The following is a 25,511-nucleotide window of genomic DNA, read 5'->3' on the forward strand; positions in this document are numbered from 1 at the left end:
CCCTGCGATTGGCTGGCAACCAGTTCAGGGTGTCCTCCGCCTACCGCCCGAAGATGGCTGGGATAGGCTCCAGCACCCCCCGCGACCCTAGTGAGGATCAAGCGGTTCAGAAAATGGATGGATGGATAGTTTTGAAAGTCAATTATAATAGTTTGTTCAATTATTGTTCAAGTGAGTGGAAACAGAGTAACAACGTTATTTCCGAATCTCAACGTTATTTATTACACAAAACATTTCGGTGCAGATTTTAGCAAATTGGTTTGTATACATCAATTAAACAAAGCTTGAGGGGGGGGGTCAATTTTACTGAAAGAGGACAATACTTAAATTAAATAGCTTGTAAAGTGCTACAAATGTAACAACTGGGGACACTTTTACTTTAAGAGGAAGAAAAAGAAAATCAAACACTCGTCAACTTGTGTGTGTATAAATGTTCAAGGCTGAATCAATTCGGCTGAATTTGATCATACATTATTACATGCATATAGTGTACTATAGAGTGCTGTAACAGCTGTTTGGGGACACTTTTGCTATAATAAGATAACTACAATAAAGATAACTAGAGGCAAATTACACACGTGTGTGAACCCAAATGAAAAGATGCGAAAAATAGGACAAAGTGCAATCCTTAACCCCTTCACGTGCTCTTTGGTGCTTGATCAGGGCTAGTGTTAAGTGTGCAATGAGCGCATTAATGGGTAAAAATCATAACAAGCAGTAGTAGGGGGGGGGGGGGGGCTGACTGCGTGCAGGCAGGTAGACAGACAGGATTTGGCACAGCGCAGAGGAGAACGCACCAGACTCACGTAGCGCTCCGCTCGCTGTTCCGCAGGAGGTCCTGCGTACCTCCCACCAACAACACGTTGCTACTGTATCTTCAATAATTCCTTTCTCTTATTTAATCATTATTGTTAAATTCAGTGTTTGTGTGTGACAGACACATATGGTACAATTAGGAAAAGACGGAATAAACCCCGTCCCGATACAATACGGGACGCAACACTTAATTCCCAAAGAACGATTACGTATTTTGCAGGACGGTCGGGAGCCCGACGGGTTTAACCCTTGTCCCCGATTTAAATGGAATACAGTAGTCTAAGCCAGTAGTTTTCTAGTATTAAATGCAGTCCGTATTTAAATTGCTCTTCGGCCCACAAAAGATTCTCATGTATTTTTTTTTCCCAGGAGTAACCGTGAAGAATCAGGATAGTATTCATCGAATTCAGAAACGGTCATCCTCTCAGACTCATGGAATGGACTTCGTCAAATGGCTTAAAATGAAGGTACGAGTTATTCGTGGATTCGGCCAGTTCCGCACCCTGGGCAGTATTCTCCCGGATTGCAGAAGAAGCTCGCGATTTCTTGACCCACTCCGTACGCTGTACTTCTTTAAGAAACCGATCTTATAATTCTTAACTCCCTCCCAGTTTTATGTACAGTAGTTCCGTTTAGTTTGTCTCCGTCAACATTACTGACATTGTGGTTCAGTGACAACCTTGAAGCCAACATGCAAGCCACACTACTGTAAACTACTCTCGTTGTTTATTAGCGATATATCCTGAAATGGACGACTGGAGAACTATTTCGGTAAGTTGTTATTTTTCATTTAACAAATTTAGAGTTGAGCGAATGAACTAACGCTGATGGACAAGCATTTTTACGGTCAGGTGAAGTTCAGGTCTAGCTTGCTATTTTGTGTAGGTACAAGATCAGATCGATTTATCGCTCAACATATGGCACATACTTTTTTTGGAGCTGACACCTGTTTCTTTTTCTGTCTTTTGGAAAGCGCTCGGATCTGCCAGTGTGGCATTTTACAATTGGTGACGTTGCGGGCGAGTCGTTTATTTAAAGTAGGGTGCGCAAATATTGTATACAAGCTGTACAAGTGAGTAAATATTATTTTGATTGATTATTGTGTTATTGTAATTTTAAATTTTCTATATATATTTTATTCGTGAGTAAAGTCAGCGTGAAGCTGTTCCAAATGGGAGAATGTTTACACGTTTCGATTATCATCTCACCCTTGTAAAAGGTAGGTTGGTTTAGTCCATCGTTCCGGGCAGTGGATAGGATGTTACTTCACAGCTTACCCGGCTAATTCGTATGAATTGATATTTTTTGTGGTTAATATTCCGAAGATATTAACCAAATGAGCAAAGTCGGGAATGTCGGCACACTCGTCAAGTGACGGTTTAGGAAGCGGAGACATGGACTATCAGTCGACTGTCGAGACTTATTACGGCGTCGCGGTGGAGAAAGTCAAAGACGTACGTTTTGTGGCAGTGTTCGTTAGCATTTGCTGTTAACGGTACACAGCTGACGAGTGGTTGTCATCGAGCATGCAGTTTTATTATATTTCAGTGTTGCATATTACAACCTTGACGACATGTTGCAGTCCAGTTTTCCGTATACATTGTGCGGTTTAATCGTGCCTTTTGAAATGTATGTGTAGAATTTCAAAAATACGTGGTTGCTAATAGTTAGCCTTTTGGTCAAATATATTGCTATGCACAGGTTAATGCCATGTAAACAAGCATACATACGACTGGTTTGTGTTTTATTTAGAATACTTAGTTGTTTAATGTTATATAATTGCTATTTCATAAACGTGTCAACTTCAGGTGAATCGCAAGGAACAATTTTATTTAACTACTTCAGTGTATTTTTTAATAGTGTAAACCCACAATACACCCTTAGAGTCTAGGGTGCCCATTAGGTAGATCCTGATCTACCGGTAGATCTAAGACAGGTCCCAAGTAGATCCGAGGAGAACAAAAAAAAAAACATTTGTGTGTTTTTGTACATGTTAGTAATATATATTTTTGTGTTAATGTACGCTGCACCATAATCATCCCATCAGTCTCATTTCACAAAAAAAAAATAAAAAAATGAAATGAAGCGGGTAAATCTTGAATTTACGGTGGCGCGTGAGTACGTCACCGGAAGTTGTTTGCGCTCTGCAGTCTGCAATTGCAGCTTGTAATCAGAGCTGTTGCGCTCTATCTTTTATCGTCATTATTCTCATTCAGTGTTTGCTTCGTGTACAATTCACAGAGGGCACGGGCAAAGAATAGGAAATCTCGGAGGGCCCAGAGAAGCACTTTATAACTGTACGTGAGAGCTACGATAGTAAACAGGCTGCAAAAGTGCATCGCATGCCTCAGTTTCAGGCTGTTTCTCATCATGACGTTCATGTGTGCGTGTATGTGCGTGTGCGCGCGCGTGCCGGTAAGGGTAGATCCCGGGAGGTTAGTTGATGGAAAAGTAGATCTTCGGTCCAAAAGGTTTGGGCACCCCTGCCCTAGACGTTTCAGCTAAACTTAATTTAACCCTCTCTTAAGTGTTGAATGCAATGTCCAAATGTTAATTGATTCACTACTTTATGCACAACTTCTCTGTAGAGAAGCCGAATGGCCGAATTCCCTACAGTTGTCTTTTTTGTCTTTCATTTTTATTACCACTATGTCCACTATTATGTCTTTCTGTGACTCGTCCAGGCTGCGTGTAGCAGTCTGCTCTTGACCCAATCTCAGTAGCAACTTATATCTGACAATATCCATCTTTCAGCCTCAAACTGGCAAGGTACTGTTGGTGAATGTTTCGGTGCCGTTTTGGTCTAATTCTGTCAGGACGGTTTAAATAGGAATTGCACTTGAACCATAAAACGTATTGATTCACAGATCAAAAGCCTGTTTGTGAATTTTGCTATTCAGGACCTTGTTGGAAAACAGTGGGTTGTGCAAAAATGACTGAAACATGAAGCTGTTGGCCATGCGCATTCAAAGGTTTAGAAAAGGTCAACATGATTTCTTTCATAAAGTTCGAGTGCATTTTATGTTCATCATGTCACCCGAAGGTAGAATATCCCTCCCTAACTTTGTGAGTCGTGTATGTTTTCTCAATGCTAAGTATGGATATTCAGCAAATTTGTAAGATAAAGCTCTGCTCAAAAGAGATGGTTGTACCCTTGCATTACTGGGATTTCTTCAGGCGGTATTTGAGATGAGGTTACATGATGGTTAGAATGAACACTTGGCAAAATTATACTGAGAAATGTGTTTTGTTTTCTGTTTTGTTATTTTAAACCACTCATTCCAGGTTGTGTCATCACTGCCTTATGACATAAGGCCTGGGCCTGACCTCGATGGAATCCCATGGGAACTAATTATCATCTCCAGTCTGGTGGGGCTGGTGACGTTATTATTCAGTTGCAGATGTTACAGCTCTGTGAGTATGCAGCACATCGACACACAAATAAATTGTTGTATTGTTGTGTCTAATGCTTTATCTATTATCAGTTAGGTTTACATTTGAAATAAAATATTTGATTGGGTATTTTAATCATAAAACAATACTTGTAATGATAAATTCAGTCCTGTAATAAAGTTTCCCTATTTTAACACAGGTCAAAAGCAGATTGTATCGACGTAAGTCTTCACTTCCTTGAATTGTTCTAAGAGTGTCAGTGCTCTAATTCTGTGGACAGAAATATTAAATAAAAAAATACTGCTTGCAAAGGTACCCCAAATACTTAATGTTACCATTACTAGGTAAAGAGTGGCGGATGGCTGACCAGGTTGCACAACTGCTTGAAGAGAAGTGTGAAGTCCTAGAAACTCTCAGTAAATGTCAACAAGAGGTCTGTACTGTAGTTGCAATTTGATTATTCTTGTTTTTTTTGTAATCCTTGGATTTTGTATTCATCGTACTCAACTTTAAAGCAGTTCTTTCATTTGTCTTTTTATGTTTTATTTTTAGTACAATGAGCTGGAGACCTCACGAAGTGAAAGTGACACCTTAGCTCAAACCCATGAGATAGATCTGGAGGTAAGGCAGAGCTTATAAAAGGTGTAAAAGACCATCAACTGCAAATGTTTTTTAAAGCGGTCTGGTATCAATAAGTTGAAATACATTCGTTGTTTGTAGCTTGTGCAGTTAACAACATTCTCGTATTAAAGTTGTATGCATTTTCAGAAAATATTATATTCATTTTTATCACACAAACCACTTTGTTGCAATTTGATTATATTGCTTTACAAGCATTCATTTGAAATACTGGCTGTAAATGAGTTCTGGAAAGTATTTGCCACGTTTGTCATTAGTGTACAAATTTTTCCATTGATCTATTTAGTCTTCTGCAAATCTCATTTGTGCCTTCTGGCTCATCCAGGTCAGAGCCCAACAGTTAGACCTCGCTAATACTCAACTAGAAGAAAGTCTACAAGAACTGAAGGATCAGTTGGATCAGCAGAGATTACACCGAGAAGAACAGGAACAAAAGGTACGAGCTTTACAATGTGTTAAGAACAGCTGATGCAGAACGAGGGTGGAGGACGGTGATGTTATTGTATTTAAATTCCTTCAAGGTCACACTCCTCGAGCAGAGCATGGAAACAATACAGGAGGAAACCAAAGAGCTCCAGTCACAAGAACAACAGGTGACTTTCCATCTTACAGCTCATATAAAATATTCTTGTCAGCATTCTGCTGGCACAATTGTAAACTGATCTAGAGATTTCCTGATGACAAAACATTTGAATGTGACAAAATGTGTGGGGTCAAAAGTAAAATTGTTTGTCCTTGCAATTTTAAGCATTTTCATCAGCAGTCCCCTCCAAAAAAAATTAAAAAGTTTCTTCACCAAGATGCAGTATTATTTCACACCACATTGTCAAACGAGACATACCAAAAGTCGATCAACATCTTTATACACTACAGTGGTATATAGACTCCCAAGTGTATAAACAATATTTTTGAGGGCTAGAAAGGATTACTGACATTTTCAGTTCGGAAAATTGATGAGATTTCGGGGTAAACTGAAGTATGACACTATCTATCTCTCTCTCTCTCTCTTTATATCTCTTTAGATCTCTCTATGTATCTGCATGTAGTTGTTTTCAAGGCTGCCAGAAGAAATATGTTTTTTTAAAATGTTTTTTTTAAATGTCGTTATGAGATTCATCTTTGATTTTCCAAGCAAAATGTTCCCAATAAGCAATGTTGAAAGTAGTTGTAATCAATGTTTGTGCTCTATGTTGTGTTCTGCTTTCAGTCCTGCCTACAGCTTCAGGTTCCCGCCCCCGCTAATGTTCCTCCTGTTTTTAATACATCGCCACTCTGTCTTTTTCCCCTCCCAAGGCTCAAACAACCATTAAGGTGTACGATATGAACAGTGAGAGACTACAGCGGAATCAAGAAACGGCTGGAGAAGAAAACAGTCTGCTCATAGAGAGCAACACACAGGTGAGACAAAATCTGTGCTTCTTAAGCTCTCTGATGGGCTTGATAAGGTAAGGCAGACAGAGATATTTCCAGACATCCCATTCCTGTTACGTCAGTGTTTCCCTTGATTCTCAATTACTGGCGGTGCCTTTCTGTCTTTCAGTTGGTCAGTTTCCTCTCTGTCAGTCATTTATATTCTTCTGTCTGTTTCTTGTGCAGTTAAGCCAACAGGTGGAGGGATGGGCAGAGCGAGTGAGTGAGCTGGAGGAGGAGATGAGAAGGTATGAATTGGCCCACAGCGGAATGGTGCAGGATGTCGCCAACAAGGATGAACGCATAATGGTATGACTGCTGGGACATGGCCAATACCTGACTTCATCTAAAATGTTTGAACCAAGCACATTTGCTTTCAGTCCCTCACCGATCGGCTGCTGGGGATGAAAGCTTGGGATGCCGATCTAGAGGAAGATGGAGGTGACTCATCCAAGGGGGCCACAGGAAGAGCAGAGAGGAATGGAAAAGTAGACGGAACAAAATCCGAAATCCATCTCCAGAAAGTCCAAAAGCTTATTTATGCTGCAAAGGTAAATAACCGATTAGACTGAAGCACATTTTGGCATTCTTGTAATTTTACAGAACACAAATACTTCATGAAGTACAATTTTCATGAATCTGTACTTGACTTTATTTATGTTTGTGGTACTTTTGACTTTTACGCCACTACATTTGCTAAATAGCATACGTTATTCAGATACATTTCCCCTAACCATCTTTTTTTTACTTCAAAATAAAATCCCCCGATTTGTTGATTTAATGCCTGAACTGCGAGCACCAAACGGAAGGAGTGTATCTGGTAGGGTTACTGGTCAAGCGAGTGCATGAAAATGAGACGCAGGTAATGTGGAAGTCTTTCTCTGGGCCCATGCACATCTCTTTGTCAGTTGCTCTTTCCAGAGTTTGACCTGCAGATGGCAGCATGCAGTAAACAAAATAAATAAATACATCAATTAAAAGTACCAGTAATAGATATATCTTCTTTTCTTAAAAGAAAAACGTAATCACAAATCTAACCGCTCACTTTTTTTAATTAATTGTACTTGACTTCCAACACATCAGTACATACTTTTAACAAAAAAAAGTACACTTTACACATGTCAGTATAGTAAATGTCAAACACTTCTATTTAAGTAATATTCTGAAATGTGGCTTTCATTTCTATGGAAGTGATTTTCTGTATATATACTCGTACTTCTACCGAAGGATCACTTTCCGTTACTCTATATGTTATAAACAAAACTCACTTAATGCCAATCCAGGAAAGACGCAGGTGTGTGCATTCCACCTAAATAACCACCAGGCAAATAGAAAATTAAGCATCCACTGGAATAATGAGAGACTTGAGCATGTTGACTATCCCGTCTATCTTGGAGTCACATTGGATCGAACGCTCTCCTTCGCAGAACATGTAAGGAAACTCAAGTCAAAAGTTGCCACAAGAAACAACCTAGTAGCTAAACTTGCTAACTCTAACTGGGGAACAGATCCTAAAACTCTGAGAACAACAGCTCTAGCACTATGCTACTCTACTGCTGAATATTGCTCAGCAGCATGGGCAAGATCATGCCATGCTCACAAAATAGATCCTGAGCTGAACAACACATGCCGAATAATTACTGGCACACTAAAACCAACACCACTGCCAGCACTCTACAGATTGGCGGGCATCGCACCACCACACATACGTAGAGACATTCATGCAAGGGCACAAAAGCATAATCAAGAAAATGACACAAGACACCCCCTCTATGGTCATAGTGAATCAATAAGAAGACTGAAGTCCAGAAAGAGCTTTATGACTGTCCATAGTTTAGATCCTGAGCAGTCAACAAACCACAGGCTCAAAAAATGGAGAGAATGGGACAGCTCTGCACTAAATGGTGCAATCCAAAGCCCAAACGAACATCTTCCAAGTGGAACAGACCTCTCAAGAAGGAACTGGGTGACATTAAATAGAGCTAGAACCAGAGTAGGCAAGACTCGGAACAACACCTATAAATGGGGACTCTCACTCAGCAGTGAATGTCCGTGTGGCCACCCAATACAAACAATGGAGCACATTCTTCGGGACTGTGAAGTGGGGCCCACCTGCACAGATCAAGACCTCTTAGACACTAGTGATGCTGCCAAGCAATGGATCCAGTACTGGCGCGACAAGATATGATGATGACTCTATATGCTGTCGAGTGGACTGCATCTTACTGCTGATGTCGCAGGGAGCCGTAATGAGGACAATTGATCGGAAGATATGTTTGACACTTATGATTGACTAAATAACGAGTGAACCTTTCTGGATAACACTCATGTGTCAGTATTTGTCTGTGTAGCTCAATGCAGACCTCAAATCAGTTGATGAAGACAAGGACAGAGTGTTTGCCAAACTGAATGATGAAATAAAAGCTAAGGAGGACCTTGAAGGTGAGTTCTCATTTCAAAGATTTATTGTGCCCACTCCTACCCCGACAACTTGCGCATTTAGACATTTAGCAATTTCTTGTTCTCATCCAATTAGTTGTCACTCTCGAAAACAGGGTTTGCCAAACCTTTTTTGAAACTGAGAGCTACTTCTTTGGTGTTGATTACAGCATTGGGGCAACCACTTTGATACACACTTCTGAAATAACTCATTTATTATTTTTAATATTATGTTGCTAACTGCACGTTAAAGATTTCTTCCAATAATTGTGAAACATTAACATCAATAGTCAACACTTTATTTCAATGAATGACTGCCAGCGTCCACGTTTTCAAATGATCACCTCTACAGCATTCCTCGAAATTTTTTAGAACAGCCGCGTGGGCTGCTTATGTAGACCTTGGGGGCTCCGTGGTTTCTGCGGGCATCATATTGTTGACCCCTGATGTTTATTTAAAAAGAAAAAAAAGTTACATAAACAAATACATAAAACACGGACATGAAAATGTTTATAGCTGCTTGGACTCTTAATTTTAGCCCGTAAAAGCTTTTAAATATCAATGCAAATGTGTAGTTTAGAAGAAGAAAAACCTTTATTTGTTAGCATTGAACAAATCAAATGCACTCTTAGCCGGAAATGCCCTGATCCTATCTAAAAGCTTATTTGGGTGCTTACACCAAATCGGTGCCATTTGCGTCGTCCACAGGCATTCATTCATTCATCTTCCTAACCGCTTGATCCTCACTAGGGTCGCGGGGGGTGCTGGAGCCTATCCCAGCTGTCTCCGGGCAGTAGGCGGGGGACACCCTGAATCGTTTGCCAACCAATCGCAGGGCACACAGAGACGAACAACCATTCGCACTCACACTCACACCTAGGGACAATTTAGAGTGTTCAATCACCCTGCCATGCATATTTTTGGAAAGTGGGAGGAAACCGGACCACCCGGAGAAAACCCACGCAGGCCCGGGGAGAACATGCAAACTCCACACAGGGAGGCCGGAGCTGGAATCGAACCCGGTACCTCTGCACTGTGAAGCCCACGTGCTAACCACTGGACTACCGGGCCGCCCGTCCACAGGCACTTAGATGAAAATAAATGTTTAGAAAGCGTCCTCCACGTTGATAGGCATGAGGTTTAAACGTTAACATTTGCTTAGCGTAAATGCCATGGCTATAGTTCCTGTATTTAATCCAAATTTTAATGCTAAAAACCCACAAAGATTTTGAGGACAGAACAATGCCCCTCCCCCCCAAAAGATGCACGCTCTTTTTTTTTTTTCCCCCCCTCAATACGTTACCGAGTCCCAATCCCATACTTGGGCATCGGCAGGTAATTAAAACCAAATGGGCAAATGACATCACGCTTCTGTTTGAACTCACACATGATATTCATGTGATGGACTAAAACTAGACAAAATAGCAAATCATGGGAATCAAAACACGATGTAAAGATTTACAACCATTTAGCATGCTTCCATTTTAATATTTACCTTTTCATCCTGCTGCAGAACAAAGCAGTCAGTGTACAGTTAAATGGCCTGAACTCATGATTAATTTGTTGCAGGGAATTTGTGGTTGAAATTCTCCTGTTAGGTTTCTGATTTAGCAACTTTGCAGAAACAGACAGGGGTAGTGTCATGAGTTTTGGAATTGATTTGGGGCTTAAAGTCACAGCAGGACGGATCACTGAAATGTCTGGTGGGACAATGAGGCTAGCGTGTACTTCTAGTCTTGAATTTCCACTGCATGTGCATTTTCTTGTAGTGAGCATTAAGGAGTTGGAGAATGAGCAATTGTCTATGCAAGCTGACACTGAGCGCTACAATGAACAGGTATTTCAACTCAACCCAAACGTGTCTGCTATTGTAAAATTCTGTTTTAATTTGCCTTGCTTTAATACCGCTCAGGTTCAGCGACTGCAACAGAAACTCCAGATTATGACTGAAATGTACCAAGAAAATGAGCTCAAACTACACAGGTAGTGACACTTCAGTTTATTTGTTGAAGAGTATTTTTTTTTTCATTTACTTTTTCTATTTTGTGCAGGTTGCTGACAGTGGAGGAAAAGGAGCGTCTGCAGAAAGAAGACAAATTGAATAAAGCTGACAAAAACATTGCTTTGGCAATAGAAGAACTCAACAACTACAAGTAGGTAGTCCTGCAAAGTCTATTTGAAACGTAGTCAAATGTGTGGACGTTCAACACGCCTATCTCTCTTAAGGCTTCGGGCCGGGGAGATGGAGGAGGAGCTGGAGAAAACCAAGCAGTCGTATCAGACCCAGATATCAGCCCATGAGAAGAAGGCTCACAACAATTGGGTTTGTATTCCAGAATCTGCCAAACCATGATGCATTTTTAACCTTTCATCAACTACCTGTTGCTCTTGGCGTGGTTGTGATTATTTACCACAAATGGAGGTCAAATGCCGTATTTTCCACACTAAAAGGCGCACTGGATTATGAGGCCTTCAATGAATGGTCTATTTTGTAACTTTTTTCATATATTGCACACAATAATAATAATAATAATCCATTTTATTTATAAGCGCCTTTCAAGACACCCAAGGACACTTTACAATAACAAAAAAACACAAAACAATACGGGTTGATCAGCGGCAGCCAAAACGCGCCAGCGTTCACTCAACCCGGATGTCAGAAAGAAACCACAAGGGAGGGAGAGGGGGAGAAAAAAACCCACGCTCGAACTACCCTCATTTTGAGGATAATTTGAGTTAGGCAAAAAACTCCTGCACAAGCATATGACAGTTACAACAGGTCACAAGACATAAACGATGAAGACGGTGATACGAAGACGGTGTATGAAGGAGGGGGTGATGGTGGGGGACTAGCTTCCGTGCATATTTTCATCAGGGGAAGGTCGAGATAGCAGATGTTGTTTTGGTAGCAGGCTGCCCAAGAATTTAAGACAGCCTTGAGTCCGTGGCTTCTGTCTCTTTAGTGGCGTTGATCAGCCAAATCCGTGATTTCAGTCAATATTTGAGGACGGATTCCAGTTTCTCCAAGTTCTTGACCATCTTGCAAAGATGCTCCAAAACCGCAACAGTTTGTGGTTGAGCACAGTCTTAGTCTGCGTGTTGGACATCCACACGATGCCATCCTTAGACCAGCAGCCTCTTCACTTCCAATAGAGTCGCTCCCATTTGTTGAATTTTGCGATAGTTCAGGAAACTGCTAACACCAAACAGCAGCATACCTGTTATCGGAAGGCCGATAATGTAGATGTTATTCACATCCTCAACGGACCGTGTTGACAGGCACACCATTCTCCGCTTCCTCCAAGGATCTAGGGAAGGGGTGCCCAAACTTTTTGGACCAAAGATCTACTTTTCGATCAACTAACCTCACGGGATGTACCCTTACGATACACACACACGCACGCACACACACACGCACACGCCAGGATGAGAAACAGCCTGAAACTGAGGCATGCGATGCACTTTTGCAGCCTGTTAACTATCGTAGCTCACACGTACCGTTTTAAAGTGCTTCCCTGGGCCCTCCTAGGTTCCTATTCTTTGCCCGTGCCCTCAGTGAATTGTACACAAAGCAAACTCTGAATGAGAATATCCATCCATCCATCCATTTTCCGAACTGCTTGATCCTCACTAGAATTGCGGGGGGCACTGGAGCCTATCCCAGCTGTCTTCGGGCACTAGGCGGGGGACACCCTGAATCGGTTGCAAGCCAATCGCAGGGCACACAGAGACGAACAACCATACACGCTCACATTCACACCGAGGGACAATTTAGAGCCGTCTTCCTCAACTGGCGGACCGCGATCCACGACCGGACCGCCGACCTCCTCTGTCCGGACCTCCTCTGCCCGGACCCTCGGCAAATTGTATAAAATGATAAATTATAAAGTGACTTTTACGTTATACATTTTCTATTTTTGGACTATAATCTGTGCATTACCGCGTTCGCTTGTTAAAATTATCCGTTGTATTATTTGCGTGCACGAACAGATGTATTGCAGAGGACGCAGCAGCGCGACTATGTGTATAATGTTTGACGAACTGGAGACGAGCAGGCTGAGCAGGGCATTTCGGTGATAATGATGCGCTGATTGGCTCCTCTGAACTTAAGGTGTGCCAATACATAAGCGTCACGCATTCAAAATGGATGATTGTGTCAGGAAACAGATGCATGCGCAACGCCACAGTGTGCTCACAGCTTCAGCACGGGAGAGCCGCACACAGACAATTAGACAGGACGAATCGCGGGAGGTTTCGATTGCGTGCAGTTTTGCTCCCGTCTACCCGGGGATCTTTGCAGCTGTTTAACAGCAGAACATCGCAACATGGTAAATGAACATCACAATAGCGTCCTCAAATAATATTTACATGCTTCAGACATTGCATTCACCTTTAGTGGAAGAACAGCACTGCACATTCCTGTGCTCCCTTGTAAAGTCAAGTCAACAGTACTTATAGAGCACTTTCAAACAGCCATCGCTGCATACAAAGTGCTGTACATGGAGCGATTTAACATGCACAATAACCTTGTGTCAGTATTTAAAAACTCCTCTTCTGATATATTTTTCAGTGATTTCAGAGGGGATGTGAAAAGGGGAATTGTACAAATGAAAATAATATTTTTGTTTTCATGTTTATTATTTATTTTGGTAAAATTAGTATTTTGTTTTGCTTTTGTTAAATTAAGGGAAAAAAGACAACCACTGTTTAACAAAGTTAAAGTAAAAATGTCTTATTTCCCGAAAAGGGTTATTTCTATTATTAAGCAGGCACAACTTAACAAAATAAAAGTTCCTCTGCCTCAACACAATACCTGTCATTATTTGCTGTGTCGTGGCAAAGTGAATAATTGTTATTTTCATGCACCCCATTATTGGTTGGTTGTGAGGAGTGTTGATTTGTATAAGCTTGGCTTGACCATACTAAATGGGCATATAGCCCTGCTCCCCATGACCGCCGTGCATGGGACCGGACCTTGGTCTTATTAAAAAAAAAAGTGGACCGACAGCATTTCCAGTTGAGGACCATTGATTTAGAGCGTTCAAATCAGCCTGCCATGCATGTTTTTGGAATGTGGGAGGAAACCGGAGTACCCGGAGAAAACCCACGCAGGCCCGGGGAGAACATGCAAACTCATCACAGGGAGGCCGGAGTTGGAATTGAACCCGGTACCTCTGCACTGTGAAGTCGACGTGCTAACCACTGGACTGCCGGGCCGCCCTGAATGAGAATAATGTCGATAAAAGATTGAGAGTCAAGTCAACAGTATTTATAGAGCACTTTCAAACAGCCATCGCTGCATACAAAGTGCTGTACATGGAGCGATTTAACATGCACAATAAACAGTAAGACGAATCTGTAATAAAGGCGGTAGAAAGCACCAAGCAGTAAAATCAAGAACAAATGTAAGTCATGCTGAGTCGAACGCCAAAGAATACAAGTGAGTTTTGAGGAGGGCTTTAAAGATGGGCAGCGAGGAGGCTTGCCGAATGTTCAGTGGGAGGTCATTCCAGAGAGGGGGACCAGCAACAGAAAAGGCTCGGTGCCCTCTGAGCCTCAGTTTAGTTCTTGGTACTTCTAACAAAGACTGGTCCACAGACCTGAGGCGCCGGGCAGGTGTGTAGGGGCGAATGAGCTCAGAGAGGTAAGGTGGTGCGAGATTATTCAGAGATTTGAAAACAAAGAGGAGGATCTTGAAAATAACTCTAAAATGAATGGGGAGCCAGTGAAGGGATGCCAGAGTAGGAGTTATGTGCTCCCTCTTATGAGTACCAGTCAAGAGGCGAGCAGCGGCATTCTGGACCAGCTGAAGGCGCTTAATGGAGGACTGGCTGACTCCAAAGTACAGGGCATTGCAGTAATCCAGCCGGGATGTGACAAAGGCATGAATTACTGTCTCAAAGTGTTCATGTGAGAGGAGAGGTTTTATTTTGGCCAGCTGTCTAAGGTGAAAGAAGCTTGATTTAACAACGGCACCAATTTGCCGATCGAGTTTGAAATCACTGTTCAGTTTAAGGCCCAAGTTTGAGACCGTTGATTTCAGATAAGGAGATAGGGGGCCCAAGTCTACAGGATGGAATGTACAAGGGCCACTGGGACCAAACAATATCACCTCTGTCTTCTTCTCGTTGAATTTCAAGAAATTTTGTGCCATCCAGGCTTTGATTTCTTCCAGACAGGATAGGAGTGCCCTTAATGAGAAGGGGTCTTTCTTGCTCAGTGGGACATAGATCTGGCAGTCATCTGCATAGCAGTGGAAGGGGAATACCATGTTTCCTTAAGATGGAACCCAATGGGAGCAGATACAGCGAGAACAGCAGAGGCCCCAGAATTGAGCCCTGTGGAACACCACATGACAGGGGAGCAGTGCGTGACTCAGAGCAGCCAAGGCTGACACAAAAGGTCCTGTCAGCTAGATAGGACCTAAACCACTCAAGAGCACTGCCGCCAATGCCAACCAAGTGCTGCAAACGAGTCAGCAGAATACTGTGATCCACTGTATCAAATGTCCAATAAAACCAATAAAACCAGACACACGTGGTCTCCAGAGTCATTTGCCAGGAGGATGTCATTAGAAACGCGTAACAGGGCTGACTCCGTGCTATGCATCGTCTTGAAACCTGACTGGAAGACCTCCAAGATGTTATGTTTATCCAAGAAAAGTTTCAACTGCATGTGCACCACTTTTTCCAGAATTTTGGAAATGAAAGGCAGTTTGGAAATGGGCCTGTAACTTGACAGCACATCTGGATCAAGACCAGGTTTCTTGCACAACAGCTCTGATCACAAGCTGCAATAGCAGATTGCTCAGCGCAAACAACTTCCGGTGACGTCATCACACGCCACCATAAATTCAAGATTTACCTGCTTTATTTTAGTTTTTTAATATTTATTTTTATTTTGTGAAAGGAGACTGATAGGATGATTATGGTGCAGCGTACATTAACACAAAAAATATATTACTAACATGTACAAAGACACACAAATGGTTGTTTGTTTTCTCCTCAACACTCTTCGGATCTGCTTGGGACCTGTTTTAGATCTACCGGTAGATCAGATCGACGTAATGGGCACCCCTGATCTAGGGTGTACCCAGCAGCAAAATTCCCCGAGGGGAAAATAGGCTCCCCACTGCCTGCTCTTCTCGTCGAGAAAATTTTGTCAATGGCATCGAGAGACCAGACAACCAATTCCATGTTTGTTTTTAGGATGAAAATACGACAGGAGGCTAGGAAAGTTAGACAAAAGACAGCACATGGACTGAGTGGCGAGCAGGGGAGGGTGGGGGTGAGGGACAGGAGCAGAAAGCAAAAGCGTCCGCCTTCGTCGAGAGCCAAGCAAGAACTGCATTATAAGACGCAATGTACAATGTATCCACTAGATGGAATTACACTCAAGGAAATGCCAACAGAACAGGACGCTACCTTGATTTATATAGCGACGATCAGATGTCAGTAAAACATAATTAATAAAGCAACAACACAGTTCACTTATCCAACAGCAAGTTATAACATTGACTCGTTAACATTGAAGTCTATTACCGCTGCTCTATTTCCATGTTCAACTGTGAAACCGATTGCCTTAAGTTTGAACTCTGCGTTGTAAGCACGTCTCTAGAAAGGAGCTATTTTGGGGTTGGCATATTACCGTAATGACCATACACAAGGCGCATCGGATTTTAAGGCGCGCTGTGAGCTTTGAAGAAAATGGAAGGCTTTTAGGTATGCCTTTTAGTGCGGAAAATACGGTATATTCTTGTATGCACCTTACCGTAGATTGTCCTGTAGCCATAACTGATCCACATTTACACGAGGAATGTCTCTGATGGACTTTTTTTTTTTTTTTGGTGCAGCTTGCAGCACGGGCAGCAGACAGAGAACTATCAGACATCAAGAGAGAAAACGCCCTCCTCAGGCAGAAGTACGCATCACCAATGAACCCACGCAAGCCACCATCACCCGCTACACCACACTCCCCCTCTCTTTCTTGTTTTTCAAGTTTTTATAATGTACGTATCACATGGTAACGTTTTCCCTGTTAACTTGAATTGTGTATGTTCACAGGCTTACAGACACACAGTTTAAGTTGGATGCCCTCGACAGAGAGCCATTCACCTTGGACAGCGTGGCCAGGCCTTTACCTTTCCGAGGTCAGCATAAACACCTATACAAAGTAGAACTCAGTATTATGCACACTTTGACAAAATTGTTGGTACCCCTCTGAAAATGAAAGACAAACGTAATGAAAATGAACCAACCAAAATCAGATGTTGCTCAACAGAAATACTTAAAAAACAAAAACATCTTATGAAGCAAGTCTGGATCAAAATTATGGTATTGGTCCCTTAATATTTTGTTGAGTAACCTATAAAGGCAATCACTGCAATCAAACGATCTTTGTACATTTTTGTGAGACTTCTGCACCTCTCGTCAAATATCAGCCCATTCTTCATGAGCAAAATGCTGAAGTTGTCTCAGGCTTGAAGGGTGGCGTGTTTTTGAGTTCCTTTCACAGACGTTCAAAAGGATTTAAATCAGAGCTTTAAGAAGGTCTCTTAAGAATGGTTCAATGTTTTGCCCTTAACCATTCTTGGTTTGTCGATGTGTGTTTTGGTTCCATTATCCTTTTGCGGCTGAGACCAATCTTTCTCACACTGGACAGCACATTTCTCTGTCGAATGTCTCAGTATTGCGATTTCGTTATACCGCGCACCTATTCAAGACACCCTGTGTCAGAAGAAGCAAAGCAGCCCCAGAACATAACAGACCCTCCTCCATGTTTCACAGTAGGTACAGTGGTGTGTTCTGGGTGTGCGGCATATTTGGGTTTTTCATCATACAAAGAAGTTTGTGTGTCTTGCCTGTCCATAGAACATTCTCCCAAAAGCTTTGTGGCTTGTTCACATCAGTTTGGCAAATTCCTGTCTCACATTTTTTAAACGATTTAATTTGAAACCGCCGTGTCCTCAATGTCGCCCTTGTCAAAGCGTGCGATGCTAGACGTGGCGCGCGTGACCTGAGAACAGGCTTTTTTTTCTTTCTTTTTTTGCCATATAAGATTGAAGTGTAATTGGATATTGACAACAGACGGTGGAAGTGTCAATAGCAATGTCTGATTTTCATGAGTTAGTTTTTGTGGAAAAAAAACCATTTGTCAGTTCCATGTTTATTTCTGTGACCACTGTGGGATTCTCTTTCATTGCTCGAGGCGTACCAACAATATTGTCCGTCTGTAAATCCTCGGCCAAGATGTCCTGGATGTTTAACTCAGGTTTAGCTGTTCTACTCTTCCAGCTGAAAGATTGCCTTTTGGTCCTTCTCCTTTGGGTCGGCCTGCGTCTGAAAACCGAGCTTTACTCTCGCCTCCCACACTTCTTGAAGGACCTTTAAATAGACTGTCACCTAGAGGTAGGTGTTCCCAAATACACTGAAAATATGGCCACTTAACAAAATATTTGTTGTGGTTGAAATTTGCAATAGTGTGAAGCAGCTGCATTATAGTGAAAGCTATGACTATAAATGTTGTTGTTTTTTCTTTTTTCTTTTTACTTACGCCTCGATTCGATACGGCTCTCATGATGCAATACGGTTGTACACCACTGCAAACTGTGATGATCCATTTCCATAATCAACAGATACTTTAGAACAGTGGTCCTCAACTAGAAATGCTGTCTGTGCACTTTTTTTGTTTTTTTGTTTAATGAGACCAAGGTCCGGTCCCATGCACAGCGGTCATGGGGAGCAGGGCTATATGCCCATTTAGTATGGTCAAGCCAAGCTTATACAAATCAACACTGGCCACACACCCCACAATAATGGGGTGCATGAAAATAACAAATTTTTACTTTGTCAGTACACGGCAAATAATGAGAGGTATTGTGTTGAGGCACAGGTACTCTATTATTTAGTTAAATTGTGCCTGCTTAATAATAGAAATAACCCTTTTAGGGAAATAAGACATTTTTATTTTAACTTTGTTAAACAGTAGTTTAACAAAGTTAAACAAAAACAAAACAAAATACTAATTTTACCAAAATAAATACTAAACGTGAAAACAAAAATATCCTTTTCATTTGTACAATTCCCCTTTTCACATCCCCTCTGAAATCACTTAAAAAATATATCAGAAGAGGAGTTAAGAACAATTTTAAATACTGTCACAAGGGAGCACATTAATGTGCAGTGCTGTTCTTCCACTAAAGGTGAACGCAATGTCTGAGGCATGCAAATATTATTTGAGGATGCCATTGTGATGTCCATTTACCATGTTGCGGTGTTCTGCTATTAAACAGCTCCAAAGATCCCCGGGTAGACGGGAGCAGAACTGCACACAATCGAAACCTCCCACGATTCGTTTTGTCTAATTGTCTGTGTGCGTCTCTCCAAGGCTGAAGCTGTGAGCACACTGTGGCGTCGCGCATGCGTCTGTTTCCTGACACAATCATCCATTTTGAATGCGTGTGTATTGGGATAGACGTGTGCTGATGCTTACGTATGGCCACACCTTCAGTTCAGAGGAGCCAATCAGCGCATCGTTATCGCCGACATTCCCTACTCAGCCAGGGTCTCCAGTGAGTCAAACATTATACAGTACACACAAAGTCGCGCTGCCACGGTCCTCTGCATTATATCTGTTAGTGCACGCAAAGAATACAACGGATAATTTTAACAAGCGATTGCGGTAATGCGTAGATTATAGTCCACAAATATAAAATGTATAATGTAAAAATCACTTTATAAATTATTATTTTATACAATTTCCTGAGGTACGGACAGAGCACGTCGGCGGTCCGGTCGTGGATCACGGTCCGCCAGTTGAGGAAGAGGGCTTTAGAACCTCTCTGACAATGTCAATCAAACTTAACAAATCTTCACTCACTCCCAAATTCCAAATCCAATTCCAAATCTGACCACTATTATTTATTGTATATTACCGGGCTAGCTTGAAATGGATTCTAGGCACAATGCTGTGAGGTCGTATCCGCTGCATTTAATACAATTCACACTTCTCCATCTTTGTGCAATATGACAGTCATGTATTCATTCATAGTCTTGAGTAAACGGCAGAATACTCGTCTTTAAAAAGAGATGTGTGTATAGGCAATAACTGCCCCACAGTGATGTTCCTGACACAATGTTTTTTCCAAATTAGAAAAGAGCAAGCCATGTTTTAGCAATGCAGGAGGTTATGTGCAAAGAGCCGATGGGATGTTGTCATACGCGCTGTACAAACGAAGATTTCTTGCAGCCATTTGTCATGAAAGACACCAAGTTTTTCAGAATTTAACAAATGGATGCTTTGCGATCTATACATGTATGCTTCAAGTTTGATCAGATACTGAAGCCGGAAGCACGCTAATTAGAACTGATCATTCCTTATTTTGGCTGAATTGCTTCAAACTCTGTTTTAAGAATTTTTTTCCCCAGCTGATTCTCCTTCCTTCCACTCAACATGCAATTGTGTCCACTGTCCTCACGGCGACCTTGTGCCATGTTCTGCCATGGCTGTTTCTCCAGGAACTCGTGGTCCAGTCGAGCCGCCTTGTGCCCACGGGGAGCTCGAGCAGACTGGAGGCCCGCACTCGGACAGCGGCTCCATCTCTCCTTCGTGGGAAAGAGATCGCAGGGGACCCCCACTGGGAGCCCCCGGCCCATTTCCCCCTCAAGGTGTGTTTTAGATAGGATCAGGACATTCTGGAATGTCGTGTAATCCTCCCAATACGTCCTGATTTCCTTAATTCTCCAGGAAAGCAGGCAAGTTATCTTTGGTGCTTTAAGCAAAAAAAAAAGGAAATGTGTTCAACACTTGTGGAACTTGTATGCATTTTACCACACTTGTTTCTAGCCAACAAATGAAAATCAAGTGCAGACAGTGAAATGTTAAACCTTGATTCTGACTGGCTGAATCTGAACACTTGCACATAAAATGGCATAATATAATATAAGGTGAGATAACATTTATTTGTCCCACACTGGGGAAATTTGCAGTCTACAGCAGCAAAATTGGGAGTAGAAAAAAGTGTTGCGTGCACAAAATGTTTCAGAAAAAAAACTGTAAGCAGTATAGAATGCAATATAAATATAAGATATAGATACAAGCATATATGCAACTGCATATATGAAGCATAAGGTGGCTGTGCTATTTACAATGGTTTTCGCGCATGTTTATTCAGCAGCCTGACAGCAGTCGGTAGGCACGAGCGGCAGTACTGTATCTCTCCTTCTTGCAGCAACAGTCTCTGGCCGAAAGAGCTACCCAGTGCTCTCAGGGCGGGCTGGAGGGGGTGGGTGGGACTGTACATCATACCTTTTAGCTTAGCTAGCATCCTCCTGTTGCCTTTATTAACCTTAAGATCAATTTCAAGTAGAAAATAGAAACATTATATCGGGCAATTTAGCGGCACCGGCACGGTGATCGACTGGTTAGCATGTCCCACCTCACAGTTCAGAGGTGCAGGGTTCTATTCCATGTCTGGCCTTCCTATCTGGAGTTTGCATGCTCTCCCCGTGCCTGTGTGGGTTTTCTCCGGGTACTCCGGTTTACTCCCACATTCTGAAAACATGCATGGCAGGCTGATTGAACATCCCAAATTGTCCCTAGGTGTGAGTGTGAACGCGAATAGTTGTTCGTCTCTGTGTGCCCCGCGATTGGCTGGCAACCGGTTCGGGATGTCCCCCGCCTACACCCCAAAACCAGCTGGGATAAGCTCCGGCATGCCCCGCGACCCCTGTGAGTAGAAAGCGGATCAGAAAATGGATGGATGAAATTCGCGGCATGTCTTTAGTAGAAGTGATAACTTTTTGAGCCTTTATGAATTTCACAGATAGCATGGCAGCAGCATGTGTGTATTATGTTGTGTTGTATTCAGTGTCGAAAGTCTGTCGATGGTCTCCCTAAATGACTGACTTTGAAACATCCCATGATTAAAATCTCTTCTCGCTGTCTACTCCCATTTGGTTTGCTCTTCCTCAGGCTGTATGTTCCCTGAACCCGGAGGTCCAATTTACAGGAGGCCTGGTCCTCCCCCAGGAATGATCGCTCCATTGCCACCTCCAGGTCCACCTTTTCCCCTTCCGAGAGCTCTTCCTAATCCTGGGCCCCTGGGACCCATCCACTATGCAGACACAACAGGTGACCACTCCTTTCATTTTGCTGTAAGCGGGCGTCCTCCCCAGCGGATTCATGTTGTGCGCTTGTGTGCCTTTGTCGTTCCAGATGGCACAAACAGAGAACACAGCCTTGGACCCGAGCAAGATCATCAAGAGGTTTGTTTCTGTCCGTACTGCATAGCAAAATTCCATGTGTGAATTCAATCTCTGCAAGCTTTGTGATCTTTGTCGTTTTTCATCAGCCTACTCCCAGTGATGGAAGGACTCCTCCTCTGAGAAGGGGGACGGCACCACCTTCTGGACCGCCAATAGGCCCCATAGATGGCCCATTTCCTCGAAGAGCACCCTTCGGACCGCCTGATTTCTTCCCTCCCAGAGGGCCTGGAGGACCTCCCATGATGCCAAGTGAGCAATCATCTTCCTCTTGGACGATCATTGTGAACAGAGTTTGCGAGGCTGACTCTCTCCACCTTTTTTTCCCTCTCTAGTGTGGGCTCCTCGGCCAGGGATGATGTTCCCTCCTCTGTACGCTCACGGCGGACCTCCGCCTCCTCCTCACCCGCTTTCATATGGGCCCCCGATGCGGCCTCCACCACCCGATGGCCTTCCGCCTCCCTCCGTGGGTCCTCCCGTGTCCCAGCAGAACCTCCCCCCTGTGCCACGCAGCCAATCACAAGATGAGCTAACATCCGCTCCTTAAGTTGCTATTCGAACCACATCTGATTTTCACTCGGTCCTTCTTCAAACAGCCGCTGCTGATGGAGAAGCGTCGTTCTTGGAAGAATTCCCAAAAAATCAATCATGAATGTCATTTGGGTGGACAAGATGATTAGGTACTTGAGATTTAGGGCGGTTCTGACAACGCTAGCTATATTTCAGCATGTGTTTTTGTCACGTACTTTGACATTTGGAACATTACTGGATGATAGCCAATCCAGGATGCTTGCGGTAATGCTGCATTTCATCCATCCATTTTTTTTCCTGTTCATCCCGGTCAGGGTCTTGGGTGAGCTGCTGTCTCACCCAGCTGACTTTGGGCAAGAGGTTGGTAACACCGGAAACTGATTGCCAACCAATCACGGGGCATCGAGACACACACAAAATAAATGTGTCAGTGACATTGACATTGATTGAGTCAATCATGAACCTAATATAGTTGAAACCACAGGCATGCGCAGCTAGAATATGCAAACGCCACATCGAAAAGTTTGAGGTGAAATTCAAGCCCCGAACTTTGATTGTGAGAAAGACGTGGTCAACAAATCTTCCACAATCATTGGCAGAAAATGAGCCATGGCTTGTTTTGCTTTTTTTAACCAAGTGCAAAATGTAGGAAATGGATGTGTTCCCGAGTAGTTCTTTCAGTGCCAGCCTATGAAATTCATTCTCCAGGCCAAAAGGAATTAATATCAATATTGACTCAGCCTGTGTTTGTTTCATAGTTATGTGATGTAGACTGTCATGACTTCAGTCGTTTAAAATTCCAGTAAACAAAAAAATTCAGCCGTGTCATTTTACAGTTTGCATCTAGACTGGATTATTTTGTGAATATTTATTCAATCTAAATTTATGTGAGCAGGCGGCTGAGGAAACAAACGTTTGTTGTGAAGTTTGTTAAAAAAAGGAAAAAAAAGAAAAGGGGGGGAAAACAATTATTTGAATAAATAAATACTGTAATGTTATTGGTGTCTCTATGGAATTTTGTTTCGCATAACAGTTTAACAGATTTTATGAGAAATACTAGATTAAGTTTAGTGCTTCAGGTGCATTTTGGGATGAACATCTGTCACATTTTACACTAAACTAGGACATGTGATCTGAATGATATTTTACAAACCCCAATTCCAATAAAGTTGGGATGATGCGTAAAACCAAAAACATTTGGGTTTAACCCAAATGTAACTCAACACGCTCCAAAGACAAGATATTTAATGTTCAAAATGATATAATTTATTTTATTTTTTTTGCAAGTATTCACTTATTTTGAGTTTGACGCCTGCAACACAAAGCTTGAACGGGTGCGTGTTTACACTGTCACCTTTCCTTTTAACAACACCCAATAAGCATTTGGGGTGTGTGGACACAAAATTGTTGAAGCTTTGAAGGTGAAATGCATGATGTGCAACCACAGTTGCTCAATAGTCCCCGTTGTCGTATTTTGCGCGTCATAATGTGCATTTTCAAATGGAGACAGGTCTGGACTGCAGGCAGGCCAGTCTAGTACTTCAATTTTTTTTACTATGAAGCCACGCTGTTGTATCGCATGCAGAATGTGGTTTGGCATTGGCTGAAAGCCCAGACGTCCCTGAAAAAGATATTATTTGGTGAGCCTCACATATGTTGTCCCTTGGGGGGCAATCGATGGGAGTGGAGGATTGGGAGGAAGACATATTGTTTATTCCTTACCCGGTTGGAGGGTTTAAATCAGGGTAGGTATACAAATGTATCGAAAAAGACGACACATCTTGGTCAAAAAACAAAGTCATTTGAGCAGTAGTCAAATGCCAGGGTTTTGTGATTGCACCAAGATAAATATTAACATTGACTCTCTCACTGCATGGCTGACCACCCTGACTCCGGACATTGACTCCACTCCTGATGATTTGGTTTTCCAATATAACTCTGGTCTCACCAGCATCTTCAATACGCTCGCCCCTGTCAAGTCCCGCTCTGTCCTTTTTACTCGGTCTGCCCCTTGGTTCACCCCTCATCTATGTTCCTTGAAATCCCAAACCCGGCAGCTTGAGAGACTTTATAGGAAAACCGGCCTCACTGCTCACAAGGACATCTATGCAGCTCAGCTATCCCTCTACAAGGATTCCATCTCTCAAGCAAAATCACATTACTACTCCGGACTCATCTGCTCCAATGCTGGAAATACTAAGACTCTATTTTCCCTTTGGAACAGAATCACTCAACCTCCTGACTCCCTACCACCTCACTTTTACTCGTGACACCTGCAATGCACTTCTCTTTTTCAATGAAAAAATCAACAGAATCCACCAGCATCTGGGCTCATCTGTACCTTTCCCCTCATCTGACCCTCTCACCCCTTGCAAACTGTTCTCTTCTTTTGAACTCCCCCATCTCTCATTAATTTCAGACCTCATCATTAAATCCAAGACTTCCTCCTGTCAGCTTGATCCCCTCCTCACAGTTCTGGTCAAATCCTGCCTACCCTCTCTGCTTCCCTTCATCTCAGCCATTATCCATTCCTCTCTGTCGACTGGAATTGTTCCTGTGCTCTTCAAAACTGCAGCAGTCACCCCAATCCTGAAAAAAACTGGTTCAGATTCCAATGACGTCAATAATCTACGCCCCATTTCCCATCTTCCCTTCATCTCGAAAATTCTGGAGAAAACTGTCGCCTCTCAGCTCCACTCCCACCTCACCGACAATAGTCTTTATGAACAATTCCAGTCCGGCTTCCGTCTCCGTCACAGTACTGAAACAGCCCTCATAAAAATCACAAACGATCTTCTCATGGCAGCAGACTCTGGCCTTATCTCCATCCTCATCCTCCTTGACCTGAGTGCAGCCTTCGACACAATCTCTCACCCCATCCTCCTCAATAGACTCTCTACCATAGGCATCACCAACACCCCTCTACATTGGTTCCACTCATATCTCACTGGCCGCTCTCAGTTCATTCAACTTGATTCTTTTACTTCACAATCCCTCCCCGTTTCTTCTGGTGTTCCCCAG

At 42.7% G+C, this 25,511-nt stretch overlaps 1 protein-coding gene across 2 annotated transcripts in view; it reads left to right on the plus strand.

Annotated features, from left to right (window-relative positions):
- ctage5 (CTAGE family, member 5) overlaps positions 1-22,913 on the plus strand; it is a 29,699-nt gene extending 6,786 nt beyond the window's left edge. For both annotated transcript variants that reach the window (XM_052085661.1, XM_052085660.1), the window contains 23 exons: positions 1,186-1,283; positions 4,102-4,230; positions 4,409-4,430; positions 4,554-4,642; positions 4,762-4,830; positions 5,174-5,284; positions 5,370-5,441; positions 6,142-6,246; positions 6,445-6,567; positions 6,639-6,809; positions 8,610-8,700; positions 10,467-10,534; positions 10,610-10,680; positions 10,749-10,850; positions 10,924-11,020; positions 16,550-16,617; positions 16,761-16,846; positions 17,991-18,104; positions 20,214-20,363; positions 21,670-21,828; positions 21,913-21,962; positions 22,049-22,211; positions 22,295-22,913. In XM_052085661.1, the coding sequence (XP_051941621.1) occupies positions 1,186-1,283; positions 4,102-4,230; positions 4,409-4,430; positions 4,554-4,642; positions 4,762-4,830; positions 5,174-5,284; positions 5,370-5,441; positions 6,142-6,246; positions 6,445-6,567; positions 6,639-6,809; positions 8,610-8,700; positions 10,467-10,534; positions 10,610-10,680; positions 10,749-10,850; positions 10,924-11,020; positions 16,550-16,617; positions 16,761-16,846; positions 17,991-18,104; positions 20,214-20,363; positions 21,670-21,828; positions 21,913-21,962; positions 22,049-22,211; positions 22,295-22,506 (2,420 nt within the window). In that variant the 3' untranslated portion in view covers positions 22,507-22,913. The remainder of the gene's footprint in view (positions 1-1,185; positions 1,284-4,101; positions 4,231-4,408; positions 4,431-4,553; positions 4,643-4,761; positions 4,831-5,173; positions 5,285-5,369; positions 5,442-6,141; positions 6,247-6,444; positions 6,568-6,638; positions 6,810-8,609; positions 8,701-10,466; positions 10,535-10,609; positions 10,681-10,748; positions 10,851-10,923; positions 11,021-16,549; positions 16,618-16,760; positions 16,847-17,990; positions 18,105-20,213; positions 20,364-21,669; positions 21,829-21,912; positions 21,963-22,048; positions 22,212-22,294) is intronic.
- Positions 22,914-25,511: the final 2,598 nt, after the last annotated feature.

The sequence above is a fragment of the Hippocampus zosterae genome, chromosome 14, assembly GCF_025434085.1.
Source record: "Hippocampus zosterae strain Florida chromosome 14, ASM2543408v3, whole genome shotgun sequence".
Taxonomy (NCBI): domain Eukaryota; kingdom Metazoa; phylum Chordata; class Actinopteri; order Syngnathiformes; family Syngnathidae; genus Hippocampus; species Hippocampus zosterae.